We start from the raw sequence: 21591 nt of genomic DNA, 5'->3' as shown, positions 1-21591 counted from the left end.
TTTTGTATTAATTATATACCATACCTTGCTTACGTCTAGGGTTGAAGAAGACTTACTAAAAATCAGCATACTCTGATGGGGAAAGTTACATTATTGAACCGATGTTCACTTTTTTTAAACAAAATAAAAGATTATCCATTAATCGTATGTAACCTTCCTACTTTGCTCAGACAGTAATGCTCTGAGCCATCCATCCTGTTGATTCCCAATAGAACTCATTTCGCAGTGGTTTATAAATAGATAATACCGCAAAGCATTGTCGAATGTCTATTTTTAACCTAGTTAAAGTCCAAGCTCCAAAATAGGACAGACCTCAATGTTTTTCAGTCATAAATTATTCCTCCAGTCCTAAAATGAGCAAGTATCATTTATACATATGTGACGTTTTTTTTAGTGACTTGTTAGTAAATATCCCTCTGATCACTCTTAGTTATGTCCTCCCCTGTACACATACACAGTGTAGCCATGCATACACGTCCAAACATGTCAGTCACAGTGAAACTCATTATTACATGACGCACAAAGACACTGACGCTCATCCTGGGTGTGCTCCATAAACATTTGACATAAACCTGCATACAAATCTCCTCAGTAAATGCTTTTGTGTGTACAGTCTTTCATCAAGCAATTGCTGACTGAAAAAAACAAACCAAAAAATAAATAACTTTGCAGGCTAATCGCATATCATATAACAGCACTTGCTTTTTTGGTTCTATTCTCTGAATAAAACCATCACAATACATGAGCTTCTCATATTACTCTCAAATGATTTTTCATAGAACACTGTCAACAGTTTGTGCTTAATTTGGGAAACTTGTAAAAGCTGGTGTTAAAAAGCAACCATTTATCCTTTCCTTTTAGTTTGTATGACTTTATCAAAATGGCAGAGTGCATGACTAAATGAAGGGTACAGAATGTCAAGCCTTTATTTTAAATTGGAGACTCCAATTGTCCTATTGCTTTCAGATAACTAGGCATTCAGTCAGCTGAGAACAATTGAGAAGAATAGATGGTAATAAAAACCATGGCAGTGCAGACTCTGCTTGCAGGCATTGATGCCGATGTCACATTCCTTCTGTAGTATCGATATGGATCCAGACACCTTTTTAGGGTGCAAGTGATTTGTTTATTCACGTTGTTGATATCGAATCAGTAAATGTATTTTGTTGACCATTGCAGGTCACATCAAGTCAAATTAGTGGCTTTGCGCAAAGAAGAATTATGCGTCTTGGTTGTCTCATTTAGGAGCAACGTCAATGACTTAATGATATGTGTATCAATGAAATATCACATAGTTTAGCATTTACAATAACTCAACTTTTTTCAACAGGTGGTTTGAGCATATGCTTTACATTTGAACGTACCCAATGAAAGAAGATTTAGAGAATTCATTTGATTGTATATCCTGTTTTTTATTTGGTAATAATGGTTTTGTATAGTGATGGCAGCTATTTTGACCAGATACAGTAATTACAGAATCATTTTAAACATATATCTAGAACAGAGTTTTCTTGTGACCAGCACTGCATTGTCGCATCACATTATCAGCAGAAGAGGTCCGTGTTGAACATTCCAAAATAGAGCAGTCTGTTTATTTAATGATGAGGCATCTTGACAAAGTAACAGTACATCTTCACTGACAGCAGGCTAGGTTGATAGCTTTCTAGTGTCTGCAGTGTTGCCTTTTGCCTCACAAAAATAAACACACAACGTCTACATTCTAAATAAAGATCTATTGGAATAGAAAATAACACTGGGTGTGTTTTCCCCAGTGAAGACAGTAATTTAACTGTTACCTTTTTGTGCACAGGAAATTAAAACGAAGTTCAACTTTGCAGTTATTGATAGCCAAAGTACTGGCACAGTGTTTATTTATTGGAAGGCATGTGTCATGACAAACTATTCAGGGCAGAGTCAACCCAGTTTCCACTTCCAGAGATGTGCAGTGAGAACACCCCGGGGACAGGAGCGTTCAATAGCTCACTACACAGATCCAGCTGCAAAATGCAGGGTATCTTTTGAGTCATGTTACATTTAATGAGCAAAAGAACATGATTTTGCACTTTAGTTAGAGCCATTTATTCGTGGCTTAGAAAGGGTTGTCAGCTTTACAACCTGTTCTACATTGGACAGTTTTCTAGAGAGGGATAGAGTGAGGGAAGGAACAGAGACATGAAGAGGAGTACAAAAAGTATTTTTAGATAGCATCTGATTAGAGTTATCTGTTGTTGTTGCTCTTTGTGTTACCATTCTGTGGACTTTCAACACGCACAGCCCTGAGTTCTGTTTAAATAGTTAAATATGGAATTCTGATATTTTTCTCTGCCGGGCAAATTGGTGGCAATGAATTGCTAATCGACTCAAGAGGGCGAGTGTCCCGTCCCCCCCCTGTGCAGCAGCTATTGATTTACTGTGGAGTCGAAGCAGAGCCTGCAGCTACTGAGATGTTCTCAGGTCAGGCTCAGGTATGCTGTTATCCTGCATCCTAACATGCTTGTAGGAGAGAAACAAAGGTGTGTTGGGGGTTTTGGATTGTATAAGCAGAGTGGGGGTTACAATATATCACTTTAGCTCATATTAATTACCTATTGAGGGGATTTATCTCTAAATATGATATGTCATAATGACCATGGAGGGACAGGAAGCTAAAGTGCTTAATGTTTTCCAACAGGAAGAGTATTTTGCGAGCACGATCATGTGCTTAGGGTCTGTTATGATGTTACCTCTGCAATTTATTTGAGTACTTTGCTGTGTAGACTGTCACCAGAGTGTAAAATAATACGTTTTGGTATCAACAACCAAACATCTGTTTAATTCTTTACCCAATGACTCTCCCTCTACTGCACAGGCCTGATAGAGGTGGTGGTGAGCACCTTCCCAGAGGCTGCACTAATACACCTGGACGGAGAAGGGAATGCTGGGAGGAAGGTCAGCCATCATGTGTTACCAGCTCTTCTGGAACTGCTTCACAACATCCTGAAACAATTGTCTGCTGTTGTCCGCTCCGCACTGCAGGTACGATCACTGAAACTCTGGCTTTTTGAGTAACTCCACAAACTAAATGGCAGCCTCTTCACCTCGTTCTCTCAAATTCTAGCATTTAAAGAAGGAGAATTCATGGAGGAGGCGCCAAACTGGCCAATATTTGTATTATTACTTAACTACAAATACATGTGAATAGATGATCAGCTCTGTGGCTTTCTGCGGCATTTACTAACTCAAAATGTATCTACGGAGCAAAGATCAATATTTGGCTACTATTCCTGCTAGTTACAAACCAAAATTCTTTATATTATACATTTACACAAATCCCTTTATTACCATAGTCCTTGAAGATTAAAACTTGAAAGAGCCAAAAATACTTGTTTTATTTGTTTATATTTTAATATTATTTTCAAACGAGTGTTTGCTTGTGTGTCACTTTTAGTGTAGCTTCATCACGTTACATTGGTCCTTTTAGGCTGGTGTGTGTGTGTGTGTGTGTGTGTGTGTGTGTGTGTGTGTGTGTGTGTGTGTGTGTGTGTGTGTGTGTGTGTGTGTGTGTGTGTGTGTGTGTGTGTGTGTGTGTGTGTGTGTGTGTGTGTGTGTGTGTGTGTGTGTGTGTGTGTGTGTGTGTGTGTGTGTGTGTGTGTGTGTGATTCTCCATTGATGTGTGAAGTGGAAGCTAGCAGGTTTGAGCAACTGCAATATTGGAGTCGTGGACTCAGGAGAAAGCGGATGAGGTCCCCGAGTCCCTGACACACACACACACACACACACACACACACACACACACACACACGGAGACACACACAAACTCACACACACACACTCACAGGCATACTCAGAGGGGCCTGTCTGGCTATGTCCCTGCGGCCTCATTATCACCACTGGCTTTGTCCTCAGCTTGCCTCCCTACACACACACTAACACACACTCACTGACACACACACACACACACACACCAGCCCCTGTCTCCCCATCGTGTGCACCCCTGCCCAACGCATACATATTAATGCCTGGACAGGGGGGTGGGGGGACTAAAGGGGAGGCAGGGTAAAAGACTGGGTGGAAGAGGGAGGACAGAAGAGGGAGAGGGAAGGATGGATGAGAGAAGGGAAGAGCTAGAGATGGAAAAGCAAAATGTGCAGCGGAAATCAATTCCGTGAGAAATGCAAAGCTCATTAAAAGGAAAACTTCTGCCCAAACCAAATTCATTTGGGTAATACGGTCTGATAAGGAGAGTGGACGTGACTAGACCGCTCTCCCCAAACTATTACTCCGAGAGTCAGAGATTATATATACTACAAAAGAAAAAAGAGAAGGAGAGAGAGGGAGCGTAACAGAGAAGAAGTGACTTGGGGAAAAGAGAGAGAAAATATGTGCCAGTATTAATCACATTATTCCACGGCTAATTGGCCTGAAGTTCCACTGTAGGCATGAACTGAACTAAAATAAGCCAAAATGAGGGACAGAGGTGCTAATGAGGTGGGGGCAAAAAAAAGGAAGACTTGAGAAGACTGAAGTCGTAATAAAATTCAAAAGTAACTCGATGTGACAAATAATGAAAAGTGTTCAAGCTGTGTTGTCCTGAACTGATCCTGTGTTACACAAGGGTTAAAATAACACCATATGCAGAGAAACTATTTCCTCCTGTAGTCTAACACTGTGTCTCATTCTGTCTGTCTCAGGCCATCAGAATCTGTCTTGACAGGCCTCTGGATCCATCATTATTGAATGTCAAATCTCTATAAATGATTTAACATGAGTGTGTGTATGTGTGTGTGTGTGTGTCTGTGTGCGTTTCTGTGTATAGAGCCAGAGGCTATCTTGTCCAGCAGTAGAGATGGAGGCAGCAGAGAAGCTGCTCCTAGAAAACAGACCCCTGAGCCAACTCAGCACACACCTCATTCACATGGTGAGACCAACACTCACTGTGTGTGTGTGTGTGTGTGTGTGTGTGTGTGTGTGTGTGTGTGTGTGTGTGTGTGTGTGTGTGTGTGTGTGTGTGTGTGTGTGTGTGTGTGTGTGTGTGTGTGTGTGTGTGTGTGTGTGTGTGTGTGTGTGTGTGTGTGTGTGTGTGTGGTGTGTGTGTGTGTGTGTGTGTGTGTGTGTGTGTGTGTGTGTGTGTGTGTGTGTGTGTGTGTGTGTGTGTGTGTGTGTGTGTTCTCTGCATACATAAATATGTTCTCTTTGCTCCTGTATGTTTGTGTACTGTAAGTCTGAATGTGAATGTATTCCTATTTATGCATGGACGTGCAGAGAAAACATGCCTATGTGTCTGGTTATATGTTTTCCATATGAAGAATACGTCTTAGATTCATACACGTTGGTAATACTTGTATCAGTTAACCGGCTGAATAATACAAATGATAGAGATCTCTAGCCACTGCTTCTCAGTTGCTAACGGCCAGTACAGCCTCTCACACCTTGACTTGAGAGATTTTATAAGCCTTATCATTTCCTATTTGGTCCCACAAATTAGTGTGCTCTATTAATAACAAGCTACTTTGATCTCTACTCCTGTGCTGCATTGAAGGTAAGTTACATCTTACATAACTATTCCATCTAAAAGATAAACAGGGATTTCAGAAGGGAGCGACACCAACTCTGCTATATCAGACTTATTTATCTAATCAGCAGGAATCTATTAGGACCATTAAAACCATATGTCAGTGTTGCAATTACTACATCTACAGCGTCCTCCAGACAACTTGTCAAACCTTCTGCCATGTCTCACTGCGCTGTAAACAGCAGCACATACTGTTCAAGCTCATTTAAAAGTTCTTCCTTAATTAGCTGTTTTCCAAATAAGTGTGCATACTGTTATGTTAATTAAGTTAGTCAAGCAGTCGTGCAGTAAACTACTTTCAAAGAGACGTATAAAATGCTTGTTATGCACTTTCATGCACGGACTCTGTGTCCTCTGTCTAGTTCCTTCAGCGGATTCTGTTAAAGAAGCTAAATAACAGGTAACTTTGTTTTCTACAAACATGCTGACTAAGCTACACGTGTAATCAGTGTAGGGATGTTATGCAGTGTGCTCTGTGCACACTGCATGAATCTGTTGATACAGATCATTATCGCTAGTTTGCTGCAGTCATTATACTACTTTTATTACAAATATAAATCACAGAACTCATGAGAGGAGGCTCCTATATCTGCAAGTGCCAGCACAGAATGTGATGTAGTCTTAAAAAGCTGTTCATACATGGACACCTTCTTCCACTTTAAATGTGTAGTAAAATAACTCCCTCCTCTATCTGCAACCAGCATCTCACAATTAAGATTTAAGTATTTTTAAAATAAAGGGACAGTAAAACCAATTGAATTTCCTAATGAATGATGATCTTAGTGTTTGGCCTTTTGCAACATCCTTTACACTGAATAAAATAAACATGATTTGTAAGTATTTCAAAACAAATAGATACTTAGATTAAAAACAGGAGGTCATGAGTTGGAGAAGAGAAGAATAATTTAGTTGCGAAATAATCAAATCATATTCACAGGCGAGGTTAGAAGAAGAAAGATGGAGCGAATCCATACCAAAGAAAGAGCGAGGGCACTGTGAGGCATCCTGGGAAGTTGAAGACGTGAAGGGTGGGGGGGGGTAGGAAAATGGGAGGAGGAGAAGAGGTCTCAAGGGACACAATAGAGGTTTTTACTTATACTTGACACATTGAGTGTTGGGTGGGCGTCTGTGTGTGGGGTTGTGTATGAGAGGGTTAAGGGGGCAGCTGACACACCCCCGGCCTCAGCGCAGCCCCTTTGCCCCATGGGAGATTAGCGGGATAGAAAGAGCAGAGGCGTCAATATGTTCCTTAAATCTAATTAAAATCATTAAAATAGCAAAACTTGAATGTGTTGAACAAAATCAGTTCTGAGGAGAAGTCGGTTTGCATGGCAAGTATTATTATTTTCTGAGAGCATTAAGTTAATTCATTTAGCAAGGGGTCTGTCACCTGTAGTAATCGAGCCAACATGCACACAGTGTAGAGTGAACACTGATCCTGGATGCTTCCATGTCACTTTGGTTTTATTTATTTACTTGAAATGTACACCTAGAGGAAGAAGGTGAGCCCATGGCCCATAGTAACCACGGTGATGTAAATAGAAACTCTGTGCATGGAATTATTTAATCGCTCCTGTTATTAAGTCATTTTATCTCCTTGTAGATGTCCACTGAAAACCAGGAGGTTTCTGAGGAGGCTCTTCAGTGTCTGTCCATGCTGGTCCAGCTGTATGGGGGAGAGGGTTATGACTGCCTGTCACCTTCCTGTTTGCAAAGCTTTTCACATATGCTGCGCACACACATGCACCCCGAGGCCAACCGAATCCAACGCTCAACACTTAGGATCATCAAACGCCTGGTGAGTACAGCGCACAGTTGGGCATGCAGAATAACAGATATATATGCAAACGTATAGAGATTTAGACACATAGGTCAACAGCTATGACATCTTTATCATTGACCAGTATTGGTCATATAACAACACTGAAATATGTTTGATGAATATTTCTGTACGATTCAATAATCTTGGCCCTTCTTTAGTTTTTTTTAGGGTAGAATTATTAACTGCCGCCACTGCAGAATTAGAGTAATGAAGTCAAACTAAGTACACACAAACACAAGCCCTGCTGTTTTGAGGTAAGAGTAGTTTTTAAGTAATTAGACTGACAGAGGGAGCAGACGGAGGGGAGCAAAAGTGTTGGTTTGTATCTGCCTGTCACTCTCTGTTTGCGTGTCTGCCCAATTCTGATAGTCTGAAAGTCAAAATGATTGGTAGAACAGGCCAAAGATGGCTGACTCATGAGAGAGCAGTAAAGCAGGAGGAGATAAAATGAAGCTTCTATTCCCCAAATGTAATGAAAACAGTAGCTCCATGTTTTCCATGGAGGAAACGGAAGCAGCTGCAGATAACATTAATAACTTAAACATAGAGTTGTGGTTGCATAACAATACTATTCTAAAGTTGGGGGCAGATATTTTAGGAATACGTTTATTTAAAAGTATCGGTATTACATGTTTAAAAAATGTACTTACTGAATTTAATCCAGAGTTTTTCGGAATTGACCAATTATTTAAACAGCTATGTAAAGAAAAAAGGCAGGGTTGGTGAGGTCAGTCGAATGAAAATTGATCTTAAAAAGTTAACATAACCATTGTGAAATATTGGCTGATTTTCTTTGGACCCCATGAATTATGTAAAATGCATTCCTAATGTTTGGCTTGGCCGTAGGGTCATAAAAGAGTTTCTGCACGTGGGACACAAGGTCAGCTGTCACTGAGATCTTATGATCTAACAGAAGGCTTTGCCTGGAAGCTACCTTACATTTGTGTGTGTGTCTGTGTGTGTGTGTCTCACTATTTAGTTTCCGCCGCTTGAACAACCCCTCTGTCACACATAAGTTTATAGTATAATAAGAATAACCGCTTTTTTTCTCTCAGCAAATTTGACCTCAGGTGAAAAGTCCTTCATTTCCCCTTTGCTCAGAGCGAGCAGTGACATCATGGTGTGTATTCTTGTGTGTTTAGGCTGTTTTCTCATAGCTAGTGAATGAGTCACTATGCACCTCTGTGCTAGGAGCACATCTCATTTATTTCCTCGGAAAACTACCCATCGACCGTCCTGCACATATAGTCATTATACCCGACGCACATCAGTTCATTTAGAAAGATTTAAATGGTAAAGTTCTTTAAAGAAAAAGAAGTGTTGCTAAATTCCTTTTTTTAATCCCATTATCAATCAGTTGGCAGAGAGCAATATCCACCTTTGAACGAATGCAACAGACATTCAATTACCATAACACACACTTTTTCACAGATATACCGTCAAAGAAACACAATGACTCACTCACTCTCTCTCAAACACACACACGCACGCACACACACACACACACACACACACACACACACACACACACACGCACACACACGCACACACACACAAGTGCCTACCCTTCAACAAAGGCTTTTTAATTATCTTTCATTGATTTCAGGGCTCCGTTAATCTCAATCAAAGATCCCGCTAATATCTTAGAAACTGCAAAGGAGGAGAGAGGGAGGCTGGATCGAGTCTGAATTAGTGACATTTTCAACTTGTCTTTTTTTTCTCAACACACAACTTGGAAAGACTTAAAAGGGAATGCAAATTAAATAAAAAGAGATTCTTAAGAAGCTGACAGAGAAATAAGCATTTATTATTTTGTTAAAAGCACTTTGATTTGTCTTTTTTTAGCGTGTGGCAACACAGAATGTAATGTGTTCAGTGTTTAGTCCCTTTGCATGTATGCATGATTTATGTCTATCACAGTGTAATGTTAAATTGTGACGCAGAAATGTTATGTTTGTAGTATTATTCTGTAAATCATGTTGACTTACTATGACAGACGTGGATCTATTAGTCTAGGCAGGATGTGGATGATGTCCTGTGTTTGTCCGTCCTCTCTCTCAGGTCTAAGCTTCTTCCTCTCAGCCCAAATATCTCAGCACAGAGTCTCTAATGTCAAAGCCTTTATGTCCATTGATTCTCCGTCGTCCATCCATCAATCCTGCAGAAGGCCAACTGTGTGCAGCGCCATGTAGTACAGAAAACTCCAATACAGTTTATATATGTTTATCATTTAACACAAAAAGTGTTTGCTTAGTTTTATTGCAAACATAAGGAAATGTGCTTTTAAAGTGTAAGAACTTAATAGTAATAATAATAAAAAAAGGTGTCAAGATTTGATATGGAATTTTAAAAAAAAAGCATTAGAGGGTCATACAATTCTCAGAATAATCAAATCATTGGTAGTAATGATCAGGATTAAGATTTGTTAAAAGTTCCACTCTGTGAAAGTAGAAATGATATTATAACCTCATTATAACATTTTAACAGCAGTCTTTTGAGGCAGACATATTTTTTACTAACACCATCAGAGCATCTTTTCACTTTTCAGTGAATGATCTGTCGTTCTATACTATAAAGTACATTGTCACTTGTTCAAAGTTAATATCCAAGACAACATCTGTAAAGACAGCCCTGTGCTGTCTCTGAGAGACAATATGACAGAATCTGTCTGTTAGTGGAAACAGGTTTCTCTGTCCGTCTTCTAGCAGTAAACAGCTGAACCTCTCATAGATCATAGATCCACGACAGCAAACTTCTGAGAAAAGACAAGAATGACACTGAATGACTTACAGCCTTTAATTATGCCAAATGTGGTGTCTCTCTCTCTATCTGTTTGTCTGTTTATCTGTCTTTCTATCTGTCTGTCTCTCTATCTGTCTCTCTCTGTCTGTCTCTCTATCTGTCTGTCTCTCTATCTGTCTGTCTCTCTATCTGTCTCTCTGTCTGTCTGTCTGTCTGTCTGTCTGTCTGTCTATCTGTCTCTCTATCTGTCTCTCTATCTGTCTCTCTATCTGTCTGTCTGTCTGTCTGTCTGTCTGTCTGTCTGTCTATCTGTCTCTCTATCTGTCTCTCTATCTGTCTGTCTCTCTATCTGTCTGTCTCTCTATCTGTCTGTCTCTCTATCTGTCTCTCTGTCTGTCTGTCTGTCTGTCTGTCTGTCTGTCTGTCTGTCTATCTGTCTCTCTATCTGTCTCTCTATCTGTCTCTCTATCTGTCTGTCTGTCTGTCTGTCTGTCTATCTGTCTCTCTATCTGTCTCTCTATCTGTCTCTCTATCTGTCTGTCTGTCTGTCTCTCTATCTGTCTATCTGTCTGTCTCTCTATCTGTCTCTCTCTGTCTGTCTCTCTATCTGTCTGTCTCTCTATCTGTCTGTCTCTCTATCTGTCTGTCTCTCTATCTGTCTGTCTGTCTGTCTGTCTGTCTGTCTGTCTGTCTGTCTGTCTGTCTGTCTGTCTGTCTGTCTCTCTATCTGTCTCTATCTGTCTCTCTATCTGTCTGTCTGTCTGTCTCTCTATCTGTCTGTCTGTCTGTCTGTTTCTCTATCTGTCTCTCTATCTGTCTCTCTGTCTGTCTCTCTATCTGTCTCTCTATCTATCTGTCTGTCTGTCTGTCTCTCTATCTGTCTCTCTATCTGTCTGTCTGTCTGTCTGTTTCTCTATCTGTCTCTCTATCTGTCTATCTGTCTGTCTCTCTATCTGTCTCTCTATCTATCTGTCTGTCTGTCTGTCTCTCTATCTGTCTCTCTATCTGTCTGTCTGTCTGTCTGTTTCTCTATCTGTCTCTCTATCTGTCTATCTGTCTGTCTCTCTATCTGTCTATCTGTCTGTCTGTCTCTCTATCTGTCTCTCTATCTGTCTGTTTCTCTATCTGTCTCTCTATCTGTTTATCTGTCTGTCTCTCTATCTGTCTATCTGTCTGTCTCTCTATCTGTCTCTCTGTCTGTCTCTCTATCTATCTCTCTATCTGTCTCTCTGTCTGTCTCTCTATCTGTCTGTTTCTCTGTCTGTCTCTCTATCTGTCTCTCTATCTGTCTATCTGTCTGTCTCTCTATCTGTCTCTCTATCTATCTGTCTGTCTGTCTGTCTCTCTATCTGTCTCTCTATCTGTCTGTCTGTCTGTCTGTTTCTCTATCTGTCTCTCTATCTGTCTATCTGTCTGTCTCTCTATCTGTCTATCTGTCTGTCTGTCTCTCTATCTGTCTCTCTATCTGTCTGTTTCTCTATCTGTCTCTCTATCTGTTTATCTGTCTGTCTCTCTATCTGTCTATCTGTCTGTCTCTCTATCTGTCTCTCTGTCTGTCTCTCTATCTATCTCTCTATCTGTCTCTCTGTCTGTCTCTCTATCTGTCTGTCTCTCTGTCTGTCTCTCTATCTGTCTCTCTATCTGTCTATCTGTCTGTCTCTCTATCTGTCTATCTGTCTGTCTCTCTATCTGTCTATCTGTCTGTCTCTCTATCTGTCTATCTGTCTGTCTCTCTATCTGTCTGTCTGTCTGTCTCTCTATCTGTCTCTCTATCTGTCTATCTGTCTGTCTCTCTATCTGTCTCTCTATCTGTCTGTTTCTCTATCTGTCTCTCTATCTGTTTATCTGTCTGTCTCTCTATCTGTCTATCTGTCTGTCTCTCTATCTGTCTCTCTGTCTGTCTCTCTATCTATCTCTCTATCTGTCTATCTGTCTGTCTCTCTATCTGTCTATCTGTCTGTCTCTCTATCTATCTCTCTATCTGTCTATCTGTCTGTCTCTCTATCTGTCTCTCTATCTGTCTATCTGTCTGTCTCTCTATCTGTCTATCTGTCTGTCTCTCTATCTGTCTATCTGTCTGTCTCTCTATCTGTCTGTCTGTCTGTCTCTCTATCTGTCTCTCTATCTGTCTATCTGTCTGTCTCTCTATCTGTCTCTCTATCTGTCTGTTTCTCTATCTGTCTCTCTATCTGTTTATCTGTCTGTCTCTCTATCTGTCTGTCTCTCTATCTGTCTCTCTGTCTGTCTCTCTATCTATCTCTCTATCTGTCTATCTGTCTGTCTCTCTATCTGTCTATCTGTCTGTCTCTCTATCTATCTCTCTATCTGTCTATCTGTCTGTCTCTCTATCTATCTCTCTATCTGTCTATCTGTCTGTCTCTCTATCTATCTCTCTATCTGTCTATCTGTCTGTCTCTCTATCGGTCTCTCTATCTGTCTCTCTATCTGTTTATCTGTCTGTCTCTCTATCTGTCTGTCTGTCTGTCTCTCTATCTGTCTCTCTATCTGTCTATCTGTCTGTCTCTCTATCTGTCTACCTGTCTGTTTGTCAGTTCAGTGTCCTGGTGTCAGGGCGTTGGTCAGATAGACATGGGGAGAGAATAAGGGTGGAGGAGGGATGATGAGTCGGTGTGGTTTGCAGACACACATCAATGTCCCCTCACTCTGACGTGTGTGTGTGTGTGTGTGTGTGTGTGTGTGTGTGTGTGTGTGTGTGTGTGTGTGTGTGTGTGTGTGTGTGTGTGTGTGTGTGTGTGTGTGTGTGTGTGTGTGTGTGTGTGTGTGTGTGTGTGTGTGTGTGTGTGTGTGTGTGTGTGTGTGTGTGTGTGTGTGTCTTTGTCTCCCCCTAACCCTGTTGCCTAGCAACAGTCATGCTGTGTCGCCGCAGAGACAGAGGTGATGATGTCACCATAGATCAGAGAGAACACGTTCACACAACACGCCGACACACTCACATACACACACAAAACACATAAATATCCGCTATCACACACCCTTTGAACAACACTTACAGAGGCAAACACCGTTTATCTAATTTATTGGAATACATTTGCTCCACAACCAACTGTCACCATATTAGTAACTCCAAACTTAGTTTAAACACTGTAAATGCACACACATTGCACACACACACAAACAGCAGACCAGGTGTGTGTGGGGCCTGGACATCCTGGTGTTTGGAGACATGTTGGGACTGGAGTAAAAACACAGGGCTGACAAAGACATGGAGTAATGATGTACATTCGTGTTGAGAAGGGTGCTATATAAATAAAGTTGTACTTACTTACTTTTACAGCAGTGAGGAAACTCAGAGAGGGAATAGATTTTACACTCAAGCAGTTTTAGCTAGTCTTGTTCAAAGCTGTGTATAATATTTAGCAGTAGAATCATAGAATACATTCCGGCTGCAACAAAATTATAGTGCAAGAAACCTAATGACAATGTAGAAAGAAAGAAAAATGGCTGAAGGACTGAAGAAGGAGTCATTTAACATGGGTGGGTCTTTGTGTATTCAGCCGGATTTTGGGCAAATTGGCTCCTTGACCAATTTACTTTGAAATGGCAGTGACAAATGAGTGTGATGTCACCCAGCAGTCGGTCGTGGCAACTTGCAAAACGATTCTGTGGTAATAACTCCATGGATGATTTTGAGTGGCACAAGATAACAAAGAATATGAAAATTACTTTTTCAAACGCTAAATGTATCATTGTTGGTTTCCTATTGTTTGCGAAAAGATGGTTTTAGCTGATAGTCTGCCTTTACCTGAGTTATCTGTCCAATGTTTGAAAAAGGACTTTGTGACAGGATATCATGCAGTGTGCTGCACTAATCCAAACCTGACTGTATGAATGTGCACAGTTGGAGAGTTGCACAGAAACAGTGATGCAATGTTTTTTGGAAACAGAGGTCATTATTTAACAGTATGCCATCTTCCTATTTGTTGTACCTTTTAAATAATGCAATTTGTGGTCTGGCAGTCACACAGAGCAACAATGCTCCCTCACAAGGCTCACCATTTTTTTTTTTTCATGTCAGACCAATGCCTTCACATCCTTGTCGAGCGTGGACCACTGCTACTTAGCTGATGACTAACATGACCATACCTTTTAGTCTATTTCCCTCACTTTGTTCTTCCTCTCTCCCCTTATTACAGGTGCAGACTACAGAGCGATCTGATTGGTCAGAATGTCCTGAAGGAGCGGGGCTACTTTGTCTACTGCAGGACATAACTACGTCCAACAGGTGTGTGTGTGTGCTGTTTGAAGACACTTGTGCGCGTCATATAAAATATCACTATTCCATTCTGATAAAACAGAACTGAAACGGATTTTTCTTTAATATCTGTGGCAAAAAAGTACTTTTTCCATTTGCGGGGCTCATTCCTGTCAGTAGTATCTGTACATTAGTGTTGAAACCATTCTTCAAAGGTTCCCAAAAACAGAATGTTGTGGATTTAAAAATGTCTCCTCCAGCCCTCTCCTTCATCTTATTATTTTCATGCATGTCTGAACATGTCTGCGTTACACGACGTGTCCCAACTGACCTTTTCTCAGCTGTTAATTGAAAGGATGCAAAGCAGGCTGCTGGCAAGACAGTGTCAGCTTAATGGCTCAGAGCTGAGAGATCAAATATATACATACAGTGCCTTGCAAAAGTATTCACCCCCCTTGCAATTTTTCCTATTTTCTTGCAAAGAAAAACTAAAATAATATAATATTTTTGGGGGGATTTTATGGCAAGACCAGTCAGAAACAAAGTCAGTCAAAATTGGTGAAGTGAAAAAAAAAGAGAGCATCTTTTAAAACATAATAAATAATTAAAAACTGAAAAGTGGTGTGTGCATGTATTCACCCCCTTTGCTATTTAGCCCAAACAAAGACCTTCAGAGTTACACAATCATTTAAATAAAGTTCACCTGTGTTAAATCAAGCACCTCATTATCTCTGTATATATACACCTGTTGTAGAAGGCCTCAGTCTTCCATACCACAGCAAGTGGCCTTTCTAAGCGAGAAAACGACACCATGAAGACTAAGGAGCTCTCCAAACAGGTCAGGGACAAAGTTGTGGAAATGTATGAGAAAGGGTTGGGTTATAAAAAAATCTCACAGACTTTGAACATCCCACGAAGCACCATTAAATCCATTATTTTAAAATGGAAAAAATATGCCACGACAACAAGCCTGCCAAGAGAGGGCCGCCCACCAAAACTCTCACACCGTGCAAGGAGAGCATCGATCAGAGAGGCAACAAAGAGGCCGAGGATAACCCAGAAGGAGCTGGTAAGCTCCACAGCAGAGAGGAGAATCTACATAGGAACACAGTAAGCCGTACACTCCACAGAGCTGGGCTTTATGGAAGAGTCGCCAGAAAGAAGCCATTGCTTAAGGCAAAAAATAAGAAAACATGTTTGGAGTTCTCCAAAAGGCATGTGGAAGATTCTCCAAACATGTGGAAGAAGGTCCTGTGGTCAGATGAGACTCAAATTGAACTTTTTGGCCATCAAGGTAATTGCTATGTCTGGCGCAAACCCAACACCTCTGATCACCCTCAGAACACCATCCCCACAGGGAAGCAAGGTGGTGGCAGCATCATGTTGTGGAGATGTTTTTCATCAGCAGGGACTGGGAAGCTGGTAAACATAGGAGTGATGGATGGAGCTAAATACAGGGAAATACTTGAGGAAACTGTGTTTCAGTCTGCCAGAGATTTGAGGCTTGGGCGGAGGTTCACCTTCCAGCAGGACAATGACCCAAAGCATACTGCTAAAGCAACGCTAGAGTGGTTTAAGGGGAAACGTTTTGGAGTGGCCTAGTCAAAGCCCTTAATCCAATCGAAAATCTGTGGTATGACCTAAAGATGGCTGTGCACGAGCAGAACCCATCCAACCTAAAGGAGCTGGAGCAGTTTGCCAAGAAGAATGGAAACAAATCTCAGTGGAAAGATGTGCCAAGCTTATAGACACATACCCCAAGAGACTTGCAGCTTTTATTGCTGCTAAAAGTGGCTCGACAAAGTATTGACTTTGGGGGGGTGAATAGTTATGCACGCTCATGTTTTCTCTTTTTCATTATTATTTCTTGTTTGTTTCACAATAAAAAATATGTTTTGCATCTTCAAAGTTGTAGGCATGTTGTGTATATCAAATACTACAAATTGTCCAAAAATCTAATTAATGCAATAAAACAAAAAAAATGCCAAGGGGGGTGAATACTTTTGCAAGGCATTGTATATTATAAACAAAAAGTGTTCTTTGTTTGGGAGTCTCTTGAGATTTCATATCAGTGGCAGGAAACATGACCTGCAGCTCCTCACACACCTGCCAAGGTAACATCTTCCTGGGAGCTGGGAGCTTTGTGTGGATACTGTGAAGATAATGGGAATCAAACCAAGATCAATACAATCTGAACCACAAGAAATGCTCAGGGAACACAGCTTCAAAAGGGACCCCGAGTTAATCTTACTGCCAGCAGTGCTTACCTGTAAACAAACTGCAAACAACAGAAGCTAATACAAATGTGAACAAGTACACCACACTAACCCTAACCCTAACATACTCAGTTATTAACTACGTTATCAGTTTAGTTTACATATAGCTTAAATACTTTTGTCTCCACTTAATGAAATGCCTGTGTCGTCCACTTTACACCCATTCATAAAACAGTTGTTCACTTTCCCTATGCTAAGGGGGGCTTGAGAACAGGGCGTGACACCCGTAACATTTCCCTCTCACATAAACAGTGAATCAGACCAGGAGGGATGGTGTGTGTGTGTGTGTGTGTGTGTGTGTGTGTGTGTGTGTGTGTGTGTGTGTGTGTGTGTGTGTGTGTGTGTGTGTGTGTGTGTGTGTGTGTGTGTGTGTGTGTGTGTGTGTGTGTGTGTGTGTGTGTGTGTGTGTGTGTGTGTGTGTGTGTGTGTGTGTGTGTGTGTGTGTGTGTGTGTGTGTGTGTGTGTGTGTGTGTGTGTGTGTGTGTGTGTGTGTGTGTGTGTGTGTGTGTGGTATCTAACTGCCTTTATGAGTATGTGGGCAAAATGTGTGTACCCTCTTTGTGCCAAGGGTTTTGTCGCCTTAGTGACCATTCTCCCTTCCTTTTGATCTCTAGATGTGAGACCAGCGACCTGACACAAAAACACACGCACACACACACACCAATAGTGCTTTCACCCTCTTCTATACACAATCTCTCTGTCTGTCTTTCAATCAAACACACACACACACACACACACACACACACACACACCCTGTCAGATCAATAATAAAGGTGTATTGTTGTCCTGCTATAGAGGCCTCTCCTTCTCCTCCTATTTTCTCCTCGGTCCCCCCTTTTCTTCCCTTTTTGTCACCCTCTATACCCATTTCTCCTTCTCTCTCCCCCCTCCATTTTCTTCCTCTTCCACCTCTCTCCCTCTCTCTCTCCCCTCTCCACTCGTCACCTCTCTGCTCTCCCTCTCTGGCAGATGAAAGCAAGATCAGCTCCAGCCTTTGAAGTGGCTGAGACTGGCACACTCCCACTGGTTTAGGTAGGAGGAGGGGAGCAGAGGTTTTAGGAGAAAGGGCAGGAGATGAAAGGAGTTATGAGGAGAGAGGAGAAGAGAGAAGGGAGGAGGGGGGGGTTAATTGAGAGGATGAGAGGAGTTGCGGCAGAGAGACGAGACGGAAAGAGAAGAGCGGCGTGGAGAGGGAAGGTCTGGGCTGAGTTCCTCACCCAAATGATGTCATTCAGCCTTTACCATGGCAACCTGAGGAATACCTTTTCAAAACCTCAAGCCTGAGCGAGAGTAGATTGTGGGGGGGGGGGGGTGTCACTCGTAGTTCTCTGTCCTGAGGAGAAGCCCTGAGGCCCAAAAACCTGATCTCCTGTTGCTGGGTTCAATTTCAACATGAAGCTGTCAGACGTTTGCTCATAGCTGCAAACCCTCTGAAAAACACCAAATATAACATCTCCATGATCATGATTTGTCTGGAGATTATACTATAACATCATCCACCTTTTTATAAAGTCTATAGTCTATAATCTATTTGGTGGAAATCATTTGTGAAATCATCAGGAGAGTCAATGAAGGGACACTTTAGCTCATGTTGGGGGAGATATCAGGCGATGAAGAGTGGGAACCATTGGTTCATAGAACAGCTCACTCTGCAATGGCCACATGTAAACCCTATAACAGGACTAATATGTCACATGGTCTGACCTGCAGTCTGCCACCATGGAGAGCAGACTGCTGAACTGTCTTGTGAACATGCAGTTATTAAGATCTGATCAAAGTGAGAGGTAGAGAGGTGTTCCTTGTTTGGCTCCAGGTGATGGTGTAAGCTAAATGATGCTTCTGTAATATCTAGTCCCTGTAATGTGAACTATTGTATTGTCCGTTGTCCTCCTGCTGCTGCTGAGTGTCCACTAAGGACAGTGAAGGTGCAGAGGTTTAATGAGTTACTCTAAAGTTTGTCCTAAAACTTTGATGGATCCAATTTATGTTTTCAATATTCACAAACTTTGAAGGATGTCCGCGGCCTCTGGGAGATGTGTTAATGATGTTAATGATGTGGGTTTTAATCAACTCAGAGCGTGGGGGTGGGCTTCTGCTGGCCTCGCTGTCAGGCTGCCCTCAAAGACACCTGGGAGGAAGAGCAGAGGGGGGGAGGAGGGGGGGGGGGGGGGGGGGGGTAGATTACAAACAGATTATAGTCACAAAATGATGACTGAATGTTTGTTCGTATCATATTTTAGTGGTGTTTAGTTATAAAGTACTAAATTATATTTTGATATTTATAGATTAACCTGAAAAGTAATATGAAAAACCAAACTATGACATCTTCAGGACTTTTGTTAGGGTATACTATACCACCACTTGTTATATGACTCTGTAAAGGATTACTTATTACTTTTCTTGACATTTGTGGTATGTCATTGTCAATTTCACAGAAATATGGATGGATTGATATACCATGACTTGTTGTTACCTATTTATAGCAAACTATTGTATGACTTATTTGACAGACTACGATTTTTTTTAATGATTATTATCACTACATATAACAATTTAATAACAACATCCTTTGGAAAAAAACATTAACTTTTTGTGAACTATGACATTTATGATTTGATTATGACATAAAATACTATTGCTATTCATGAATTTAAAGAAAACGTTTTAAAGACATTTTTCAAAAAGAGAGTATGGAAAAACATTTGTCTTTTTTTCTTTAGAATTTGTTTTAATATATTGATCATACAACCAGAGTGTATTTTACTGACAGCCAGCAAACGAAGCATACATAGTCTGAATGTAATGGTCAGACATCTGGAAAAGTAAACAGGGAAAATGTGTATGAACCACGAATATACTAATATAGGACTAGTGCTCAAATATATTGAACGTGCAACAGAATTGATTTAAAACCTGTTTTGTATTGTGATAACTATTCCATGGCGATAACACAAATGGGATACTCATAAAGAAAAAGAAAAAAAGTAGTTTTAGAGAAAAGAGATGAATATATGTCAAATCAGTCAGACAAAGCTTAACAAGGCCGTGGCCAAACGCAGCATCAGTTCTATATATCTGTTTTAATACCTGTGTTATTGATTTGTTCAAAGCACTATGAGCTGCATTTCCTGTTATGAAAGGTCCATATATCAACGTTTTATTATCATTACCTGCTCCGGTGCTCTCGGCTGCCGTACTTAAATATGACCTAGATTATTTTCATATCCCTCACAGTTCCCCCCCCCCCCCCCTCCCTGTATCATTCTCATTTACAGGCAGGCCGCTATTTAGCCACAAGGCTTATTCTAAGTGGTGATGCTGAGGGAAGAAGACGAAGGAGAAAATAGCCCCCCATTGTCTTCATGTTAAGACAAGAGCTCCCTCTTAAGTGGTCTTAGCCACCTCATTTAATGAAACTGAACATTACTTGTTAATTATATAAAAAAGAAGTGATAATAAAAGCTCAAATCAGACAGCTGCACTTCTATTAATACACCAATGCTCAGAATCAAACGCATGATGTCCATAATGAAGCCTAAATGGAAATGACACTGTATTTGCTATCCATCTCATTTCCAAATAGATGTTCTTTCCATAGTCTTTAGTTTGACTGCAAACTGTGGAGCCACACAAGAGCTGGAGAAATGATGTGTCATATTGTAAGCAGTAGAAAACCTTTTTTGAAGATTTGAAGGCATATGTTCAGGACATGACATTCATGTGCACTTTTTTGGGCCATGTTGCCTTTAATAGTTTAAAATATATATATATATATGGATGAATAAAGTTAGAGAGGAACGAGAGAAGAGTGAGGGATATGCAACACAGGCTGTCGGCTGGTATCCCATCGTGAACATGGGGTATTGGGGTAATGCCTCTTAGCCTTTATGCAATTGAGACTCATCTTCACCGTTTTAAGGAAGAGTTTGGATGTGTTTAATGTCACCAGTAAACTAATGTATGATATAATGAATAACCTTTCTTTCCTCTTTCCCAGGTGTCACGTTGATTTGGCTCCAGTGGCTGCTGAAATCCTGCAGGTGATCTCTGGATCCTGAAAGCATGTGATGGTCAAAACGATCATGAACCATCCAACGTTTCAGCATCTCAGAACTTTGAAAATGTACGCATGATTGGAATTCTGCTATTAGATTTTTTTTCTCTGAATACAGTTATTTAATAAATAACCAGATAGAGGATTGATCTTTTAAACCGTTATCAGTTTTTGAATAAAATGCTTTTAGAGCGTAGATTTTCATCATAAAAGTTTCTTCGTCAATCGGAGTTAATTGTTATACATTGGACTGGAGGTAAACGAAACAGTTATAATATTAAAATATGTATAAATATTTATTCATTCATAAATGGTTTTTGTTTTGAGTAGCAGCTGGCTCTAAAAGCTCTGAGACCAGAGTCAATGTGACTGTGGTCTCAGAGAACTGCTTCAGTGTTTGACTCATCAAATGTGCAGAACTAAATATTGCTGAGAGTGTAACCAACACCCATGGAGTGTCCATCAGACGGCTCAGGATTACAGCATGAAAGTTAATCTGGCTCCGAGTTAGTCCTGACACTACCCACAGCATCAGGAACATGGACTCTTTAGATAATGTGTCTGCCATGATATAAATGTGTCTGGAATGTGACAATCACAAATGTCTACTTTTCCTGAAGGTAAATATAGCTACATAACAACATACAGATTAAGTTCTGCCAGCTTCTCTATTTCCCCTAATGCTAATGTGTCTCTATCAGGTGTTATGATGCCGCACAATGAAGATGTACTGTGTGCTGGCAGCAGGCGTCACTTCCACGAACAGTGAACTTTTTCACTCAGATTTACATTACAGTCAAAGTAAAATGTCATAAAAAGTAAAATAAATACAAGTTTGTCAAACAAATCATTGTATAGTCCGTCATCAAAATCCAATTGAATTTAGATCCCCCCTGCTCCGTCTTCAGTGACAGTAAAGTATGTCAATAAGAT

General features: G+C 40.7%; 1 protein-coding gene across 1 annotated transcript in view; it reads left to right on the top strand.

The window, feature by feature from the left end:
* The window catches only part of ulk4 (unc-51 like kinase 4), a 72810-nt gene extending 51328 nt beyond the window's left edge, over positions 1-21482 (top strand). The window contains exons 33-37 of the mRNA XM_034127419.1: positions 2849-3015; positions 4796-4897; positions 7155-7349; positions 14270-14358; positions 20602-21482. Of these exons, the coding sequence (XP_033983310.1) occupies positions 2849-3015; positions 4796-4897; positions 7155-7349; positions 14270-14358; positions 20602-20662 (614 nt within the window). The 3' untranslated portion in view covers positions 20663-21482. The remainder of the gene's footprint in view (positions 1-2848; positions 3016-4795; positions 4898-7154; positions 7350-14269; positions 14359-20601) is intronic.
* The last annotated feature ends 109 nt before the right edge of the window (positions 21483-21591 follow it).

This window comes from Trematomus bernacchii, unplaced genomic scaffold, assembly GCF_902827165.1.
Source record: "Trematomus bernacchii unplaced genomic scaffold, fTreBer1.1, whole genome shotgun sequence".
Taxonomy (NCBI): Eukaryota; Metazoa; Chordata; class Actinopteri; order Perciformes; family Nototheniidae; genus Trematomus; species Trematomus bernacchii.
The sequence above is the reverse complement of the archived record's forward strand: the minus strand, read 5'-3'. Positions and strand labels throughout refer to the sequence as shown.